General features: G+C 63.2%; 3 protein-coding genes across 3 annotated transcripts in view; 1 reads left to right on the top strand and 2 right to left on the bottom strand.

Moving 5' to 3' along the window:
* Positions 1 to 2815, top strand: part of NFKBIB (nuclear factor of kappa light polypeptide gene enhancer in B-cells inhibitor, beta) — a 4842-nt gene extending 2027 nt beyond the window's left edge. The window contains exons 2-6 of the mRNA XM_012657085.1: positions 285 to 390; positions 471 to 786; positions 1444 to 1532; positions 1621 to 1893; positions 2658 to 2815. Coding sequence (XP_012512539.1) covers positions 285 to 390; positions 471 to 786; positions 1444 to 1532; positions 1621 to 1893; positions 2658 to 2759 — 886 coding nt within the window. The 3' untranslated portion in view covers positions 2760 to 2815. The remainder of the gene's footprint in view (positions 1 to 284; positions 391 to 470; positions 787 to 1443; positions 1533 to 1620; positions 1894 to 2657) is intronic.
* A 343-nt stretch (positions 2816 to 3158) lies between these two features.
* CCER2 (coiled-coil glutamate-rich protein 2) lies at positions 3159 to 5347 on the bottom strand. Its single transcript, XM_012657084.1, has 5 exons — positions 5272 to 5347; positions 5044 to 5084; positions 4775 to 4862; positions 3993 to 4519; positions 3159 to 3248 (listed from the first exon to the last, which is right to left on the bottom strand). The coding sequence occupies exons 1-5, from the start codon at positions 5345 to 5347 to the stop codon at positions 3159 to 3161; spliced, it is 822 nt and encodes a 273-aa protein (XP_012512538.1).
* A 1500-nt stretch (positions 5348 to 6847) lies between these two features.
* SARS2 (seryl-tRNA synthetase 2, mitochondrial) overlaps positions 6848 to 7925 on the bottom strand; it is an 8962-nt gene continuing 7884 nt past the window's right edge. The window contains exons 13-16 of the mRNA XM_012657078.1: positions 7769 to 7862; positions 7591 to 7683; positions 7418 to 7483; positions 6848 to 7338 (exon numbers count right to left, since the gene is read on the bottom strand). Of these exons, the coding sequence (XP_012512532.1) occupies positions 7201 to 7338; positions 7418 to 7483; positions 7591 to 7683; positions 7769 to 7862 (391 nt within the window). The 3' untranslated portion in view covers positions 6848 to 7200. The remainder of the gene's footprint in view (positions 7339 to 7417; positions 7484 to 7590; positions 7684 to 7768; positions 7863 to 7925) is intronic.

The raw sequence follows: 7925 nt of genomic DNA, 5'->3' as shown, positions 1-7925 counted from the left end.
CTCTTGCTCAGGCTGGTCTCGAACTCCTGAGCTCAAAGGATCCGCCCGCCTCGGCCTCCCAGAGTGCTAGGATTACAGGCGTGAGCCACCACGCCTGGAAATCTCACTTAATAAACATTGATTACACAAATTTCCTGAAGTAACTCTGACCTCTGATTCTCCCAGACAGCTGGTTCCAGAAGTGTGGTCTAATACCTAGCACACAGTAGGTGCTTCATGTTTGTTGAATGAAGGAATGCACAAGGACTTGACCCTTGCCCTCTAACCCCTGCCATTGTCCCTAGGGCACTGCACTTGGCTGTGATTCATCAGCATGAACCTTTCCTGGATTTCCTTCTGGGCTTCTCAGCCGGAACCGAGTACCTGGACCTGCAGAATGACCTAGGCCAGGTGAGCCACTAGGGGACAGTGTGGGGCTTGGGTTCCGGGGTTCTCAGTGTGTTGCCTAACCTCGTCCTGTGCTCCTGCAGACAGCCCTGCACCTGGCAGCCATCCTGGGGGAGGCATCCGCGGTGGAGAAGTTGTATGCAGCAGGCTCTAGGTTGTGCGTGGCAGAGCGTGGGGGTCACACAGCGCTGCACCTGGCCTGCCGTGTTGGGGCCCACGCCTGCGCACGTGCACTGCTCCAGCCCCGCCCACGGCGCCCCAGGGAAGCCCTCGACACTTACCTCGCTCAGGACCCCGACCACACCCCTGTCGTCTTGTACCCTGAATCCGACTTGGAGAAGGAAGAGGAGGAGAGTGAGGAGGACTGGAAGCTGCAGCTGGAGGCTGAAAACTATGATGGTGAGGTCCTCGGTTATTGGGAAGGGCTCAGCTCCCAGGCAAAGCGAGAGCACCTGGCTCTGGGCTCAGCTTCCCGGACTCAAGACCCAGGCCCTTGAGAAATCATACCTAGGCTTCAGGGACCCAGGCGTCGGGACCAAGGACTTCCACTCAGGGCCCAGATTATTAAGAATCGACTATGTGGGACCCAAGACCCCCACCTGCAGGTCCCAGACCACTTGGGACCCCGAGCTGTTACCCACAGACCAGAGCTGCCAGGATCCCGTTACTGGGCCCAGGATCCCCGCCCACGATCCCTACCCCACCCAGGACTAGGGAATTCAAAGCCCAGGCTCTCTGTGAGTCTCTGGCATTCCAGGTGAAATAAGACCAGAGAGTCTGATCTCCTGGCCCCAAGATCCAAGCCTCCCACCCAGAGACCCCAGGCACTTCACCCATGAGCCCCAGACATCCCCAGACCCAGGCCTTGGCACCTGCCGGCAAACTCAAACCACCTGAGGCTTAGTCATTTGGGACCCAGGTGCCTCTTTGACATGCCCAGGAATTAAGGAGCCAGACCCCAAGCCTGATCACCCTCAGGCTACCTCCCCCAAGATCGTGGCTCCGGGGGCCCGGGCTCCTCACCCCATCCGTCATCTGACGCCGCTCTGTTTCCAGGGCACACCCCACTCCACGTGGCCGTCATCCACAAAGATGCGGAGATGGTCTGGCTGCTCCGAGAGGCTGGAGCTGACCTCAACAAGCCAGTGAGCCCCGCCCTAGGGCGAAGGCGGCGGGGAGGGGGTGTGGGTCATCCCCTCCTCAGACCTTCTGACCTCTCTGTTGCACCCCCAGGAGCCCACGTGCGGCCGGAGCCCCCTGCACTTGGCAGTGGAGGCCCAGGCGGCCGATGTGCTGGAGCTTCTCCTGAGCGCAGGGGCGGACCCTGCTGCCCGCATGTACGGCGGCCGCACCCCGCTGGGCAGTGCCACGCTCCGGCCCAACCCCACCCTCGCCCGCCTCCTCCGCGCACATGGAGCCCCAGAGCCCGAGGATGAAGACGACAAGCGTGGCCCCAGCAGCAGCAGTAGTGACAGTGACAGCGACAGTGACAGCGGGGATGAGGGCGTGAGTCAGGAGGAAAGACGGGGCAGCCCAACTGGGGGGGCAGGGTAAACGGGCAGGTGGGAAGATAATTAGGCAGCGCATTGAGACCAACCTCGGGCTGCTGCAGTTGGAGAACTCAGGCAGCAGCATGAGGGACATGGGGCAACAGTCAGGAGAGACCTGGACAGGGGTGGCGGGAACTTGGGCAGTGGTGGCCAATAAATTAAGGCAGTGGCAGAGGCGGGACTCAGGCAGGGGTGGAGAAAAGACCTCGGTCGTGGTGACTGGTGAACACAGGCGGTGATGAGTGCGAGCGCTGGGAGTGATTTTAGGGAGCAAGAGTTGGAGAACTCAGGCTGCGGGCGGATGACCTTGGGCAGCAGTGATGGCAGACCTTCTCCAGCAGTGAGGAGAGGTGTAGTTGGAGAACCGAGGCAACAGAGTACCTCGGGTGAAGCGTGGTGCTGAATGGTGGGGGCTGAGGAGTCTGGGTAAAGGCAGAGGGAAGGGGTGGGGGGAGAGAGACCTCAGGTTGCGGAAACACTGGAGTGGCGTCGGGGCTCGAACTCCAGCGGTAGTGGTGGGAGAACGTGGCCATGGGAGAAATGACCTTGACGATGGTGTCTGGGAGCTGGGAGCCGGGAAGCTGAACCACGAGCAGGGGACTCAGGTTTCAAGGCAAGGCCCAGTTCTTAGGGTGTTGTGTAAGGACTTGGGCAGGGGGCGAGGGGACAGCCCCCTGAGCAGCCACCTGAGCCCCTCTGCCTGGCCCCCTCTGCCCCCAGGACGAATACGACGACATTGTGGTCCACAGTGGCCGGAGCCAAACCCGGTCGCCTCCCACCTCAGCCTCGAAGCCTCTTCCTGACGACCCTGGCCCTGTCTGATGTGTTTAATTTTTAATATAGTTTCCAATTTAATAAAATCCCAGTTCTGACAACCAGAGATCAGACCGACGCTTGTGTCCCCGGTCCTCCGGTTTCTTCCTGGGGCCCGTCCCTCCAAAATCATGCTGCACCCTAAGCCGAGGTGGTTTTTCTTTGTGCTTTATTCACTCAGGAGGGTTGGAGGGGCTTAGAGGGGTGCTGGGGTGTTTGCTGAGTCAGGTCTGAGCCCAGCCCCGCTACCCAGCTCAGATTCATCTCCTCAGGCTTGGTTCTAAGTAAGGCGCACCCTTCTCCCCACCCCTGCCAGGGTGTGGGTGGAGGAGGGTGCCAGGTGAGGTGGGGGCTCTGGGGCCAACAGTCCTAAGCCGCAGGGTGTGTCGGGAAGGAGGACGGAGGGGGTCAGCCCTCCCTCCTGAGCTGCGCCCCCAGCTTCTCCGTGGCCTCCTTCAGCGCGTCCCTCGCACGCTCCAGCTGCTCCACGTCATGCTCCTGCCGGGGTCAGAAACGGGCTGGTCAGCGCCCACCTTCAAAGGCGGGCCACCTCGTGGTCACCCTTGAATGAAGGCCATGGCAGTTCTCACAGTGGCAGCCAGCAGCAGTCGTCCTAGCCATCACGGACTGTAGTGGTGACCACGTTACCCCAGAAGAGTCACATTGGCCAACGTGACCATAGCCAACAGCTGCGGCATGGGACTCACAAAGGTGCCAACTCGGGTATCATGACCCACTTGTGACGTGATGGCTCTTTTGGTTACTGCCACCAATCATGGTGACATCTCGCTTTTCATGACCCAGCAACTGTCTGTCTATAGCCTATCGAAGCAGGCATGGCAGCCACTTGTCTTGGTGGCCAACTTGCCTGCAGTAATGGTGGCCCTCTAGTGACCGTGGTCTCAGCGTGCAAACCTCCTTGGTCAAAAGAGGCCTTGTGTGGATGTTGCTACCTAGTCCTGGTGTCACTCTTTTTTTTTTTTTTGAGACAGTCTTGCTATGTTGCCCAGGCTGGACTTGAACTCCAGCTCCAGCGGTCCTCCCACCTCAGCCTCCCGAGTAGCTGGGAGTACAGGCACGAGCCACCGCGCCCGGCTCCTGGGCTCAGCCTCAGTCACTATGATCCACTCGTGGTGGGTCCGGCTGTGTATGGGCCAACACGGGTAGCGGTTTGGTGGTAACTCCACTGGCCATCGGGGCGACCCCAGTCCCCCATGGCCTGGGAGTGCCTCTCCCACTCACCTCCCTCTCTGAAGCCTCGTCCCTCTCCTCCTGCCTGAGCTCAGCCTCTGGCTGGCGGTGGCGGGGGTGGTGGTGGTGGCGGTGCGGCGAGTCCTCGGGCCTCTCTCCTCCACGGGTCCCGGCCCCCTGCCACAGGTTGCGGCCCCCGCCCAGCGCCTGCACGCCCTTCTCCTCTGCCTCGAACTGGGCCGTCTCCTCGTCGCTGGCCTTCTCTGCCACCCGCTTCTGGGGGCCCCCTCCACCCTCTAGACGCTGCTGCCACAGGTCCTCGAAGGTCTCCATGGGCCCTCTCTCCTCCTTCTCCGCCTCCTCCTCCTCCTCCTGGTGGAGCCGGCTGCGCAGTTTCTCGCGGACGGCCTGTTCCCGGACCTCAGACTTGTGGGTGCTCTCTGCTGTTTCCTCCTCTTCCTCATCCCTCACCTCCTGGCTGGACCTGGTCTTCTCAGCCTCCTGCTTCTTGAAGTCCCCAAGCAGCAGGCCTTCCTCCGCGGCGGACGCGCAGCCGTGGGGCTCCGTCTCGCACATCTCTGGCGGCAAGAGGCGGATGTCCTCTGAGCATCGCACTGGGAAGCTGAGACCTCGCAGAGGTCTGGGCCCTGCCGAGCTCCCACGGGGGCTGCCCAGAACATCCCATCCCTCTGCAGGGAGCCCCCAGGGTGGAGCTGGTGGCCTGGCTTTGTCAGGTGGGAACGCTGGGCAGTGACACACTAGCCCAGGCAAGAGGACCCTTCCTGCAGGCAGCCCTGGGCTCTGGGGAGGACCCGGGGCCCGGTCCTCCTTACCTTTGTGGAGGAGAGCTGTGCAGGGTCCCCTCTGGGCCTGACCCAGCGACAGCACCTCTGTGACCACCTCTGCCAGACAGCGGGTCAGCTGGGGGGCGGGGGTGAAGGGTCAGAGGGTGAAGGGTAGAGGTGAGGCTGAGGGCAGGGGAGAGGGGAGAGTGAGAGCGGCTGGAGGGTCAGAGGGGAGATGAGGATGGTGGGAAGCAGTCTGGGCAGGGGGGGCAGGGCCCTGGCCAGGTGAGGCCGGGCGAGGGGGCCACACTCCTCACCTCCTCCTTGGAGGGTCTGGGCGCCAAGGGAGCCGCGGTGGCTGTGGGAGGAAGGAGGTGGGGGCTGTGCTCAGCGACCCCGGGCCCTGTCCCCACCCGTCCCCTCCCCAGCGCACCTGCTGGTCCACCGTCCCCACCTGGAAGGTCGGCCCCTGAGCTATCTAGCCCGACCCGCGGGTGTACCTCCCTGTCCCTGTCGCCCGAGCCCCTCGGGTGTCGGGCACTCACCCACCCCCAGCAGCAGCGCCAGCAGCGGGGGCAGCGGCAGCAGCAGCAGCGCCGAGGCGGGCCCGGGGCGCGGCATGGCGGGGCGTGCGGACCGGGACGGGGCGACAGCGCTTATAACCCGCGCGGTGACCCCAGGGCAGGAAGTGACTTCACCGCCACCCCCTCCCTGACACGGTGGGCGACAGCTGCGGGGCGGCCCGCCTGCCCGGGACCCTCAATTATTCATGGGGCCACGCCCCGCACGGGCTCCCCTCGAGGCTTCCGGCCCGGAGCTTCTCTTGGCACAGAAACAGGGTCTGCGGAGCTCACGGGACGGAGCCCAGCGGCAGCCACTGGCAGGTCGACCTCGGCAACTGCTTCCCCTCCTGGGCCTCAGTTTCCCCACTGGGAGAGTGGTTCTCATAAAGCCACTTCCCTGGGGGCTGTAGTTGGCCCGAGCCCCAGCTCCACCACTTGCCACCCAGCCGCCCTCAGCAGTTGCTCAGCTTCCCTAAGAGCTGTCCTCCATGGTACAATAGGGTGGTGACAACCTTTACGGTGCTCGGGGCACTGCCTGGGGAACTGCACAGGCCAGAGCACCTCGTTCCAGCAATTTCCATGGAGCAGGCCCCTCTCCTAGACCCTGGCCTCCCGGAGCAGACGTGCGAGTGTGGCTGTAGACCCTGAGTGCCAGGGTTTTGCTCTGGTCAGGGTGGTCAGAGAAGACCTCTCTGATGAGGTGGCATTTGGGCTAAGGCCTGAGTGACAGAACGGAGGCCAGCAGACAAGATCTGGGGGAGGAAGAGCCCAGGGAAGGGGACTCAAGTGCGAAAGCCCGATCAGGAAGGAGTTTGGAGTCAACAGCAAGGCGGGTTGGGCGCCAGCAAGACAGGAGACAGGCTAAAGAGACAGGTGGTGGCAGATCAGGTGGGGCCTTGTGGGCCACAATGACAACTTTGTCCTCTGCTCTGAGATGGAGCAGGGGAGGGACATGATCTGACCCAGGCACTCACAGGTCCCTCTGGCCGTGCCAGGGACAGGGAGCCAGAGAGGAGGCTTCTGCAGCTACCCGAGTGGGAGATAACATTGGACGGGACAGGGCAGGGCCCGGGAGAAGATTCTGGAAATGTTCCAAAGGTGGAGCTGCCAGGTTTGCTAATGACCTGGGTGTGGCCTTGAGAAAAAAGTCAAGGACAACCTGAAGGGTTATGGCCTGAGCAAATGAGAAACTATCCTAAAACCCAGGGGAAGAGTGGGTTGGCTTCCCCGAGTGTGAGATGCCCACTGGGCCCCCGGCTGGAGCTGCAGAGGGGGCGGCTGCACGACCAACTGGGGACTAGGGAGTGGGCTGAGGCTGGGGTCAGTTTGAAGGAGCCACTGGAGGGTGACTCTGCCCTGGTTTGTCCCAGAGGAAAGGGAGAGGGCTCAGCATGCTCTCAGCTCCCCTGGTGGCCCCGAAGCCACCTTCCGTGTGTGCTGGGTGTTGCTGGACACTTCCAGCCACAGACCCGTTGATGACCTGGCGCCCCGAGCAGCTGCCCTGCGCCTCCTGTGAAGCTGGGCAGGGCCATCTCCCTTGCTCCCGGATCCGCAAAGGCCTTTGTTGTCACCGTTTATTGGAGACTTTCTGCTTAGCCCTGAGGGAGGGAAGAAGGAAGGAGGGATGGAGGCCTCTTCCTCTCTTTCTCCCGTCCCTAGAACCTTCGAGTCCCCAGACATCCTGCTTCCTACTGCAGGCTGGGATCGGTGACAGAACGAGGGTCAGCGACCGATCCTGAGGCAGCAGGGAAGGCGGAGAGGCACAGCCTGGAGTCCAGGGGCCCAGGCGTGGAGCTGACATGAGGAAACCAGACGTCAGGGGGGCTCAGGAAAACAGGTCCCCGGTATCCAGGGTCTGCTGAGCTCCAGGAAGCGGTGACACCCCGCTGGCTGCCGTGGATGGTTCTCAGCTCACGCGGGCTGGCCAGGGAGCCTGGGCTTCTGGGGCTGGTTGGGGCCGATGTACCGGAGAGGCACGTGCGTGGGGGTCGTGATCCGATCGGTGCCGAGGTAGGGCTGCAGGGCAGGGGGCACGAGGACCGAGCCATCCTGGGGACAGAGCAGGCCTCAGGATGCTGCCACTGCCCCGGTCCCCTGTGCCTCTGGGCGGGACCCTTCGACCCCTCACCTTTTGCTGATTGCTCTCCAGGAGGGCGATGAGCAGGCGAGGGACAGCGCAGGCTGTGGCGTTCACCTGCGAGGGAGGCGAGCTCGGGACCAGCTGCTGACCCCGGGCGGGCACGAGGGCTGGGTCTAGGGGAGGGGGGGCGGGGCAGGCGGGTGAGGGTGCGCGGGCCTCACCGTGTGGGCGAACTCCAGCTCCCCAGCCTCTGTCTGGAACATGATGTGCAGGCGGCGGCTCTGGAAGTCTGTGCAGTTGGAAGCGCTGGTGACCTGGGGTGGGGGGCGGGGGCCGCGAGGATCAGCGTGGGGGGCAGGCCCGTTTCCCACCCTGCATCCCCACCGGGGCAGGGCTCACCTCTCCAAAGCGGCCTCGGCCGGGCATCCAGGCCTCAATGTCGAACTTGCGGTAGGCGGGAAGGCCCAGTTCCTGGGTGGGCATGTCCAGCACCCTGCGGCCCAGCACAAAGGCATGGCCAAGGTCAGCGGGTGAGAGGGGAAGGAGGAGGAGGAGG

Source organism: Propithecus coquereli, unplaced genomic scaffold (genome assembly GCF_000956105.1).
Source record: "Propithecus coquereli isolate 6110/MARCELLA unplaced genomic scaffold, Pcoq_1.0 Scaffold53, whole genome shotgun sequence".
Classification (NCBI taxonomy): domain Eukaryota; kingdom Metazoa; phylum Chordata; class Mammalia; order Primates; family Indriidae; genus Propithecus; species Propithecus coquereli.
This window is presented reverse-complemented; position numbering and strand designations above follow the sequence as displayed.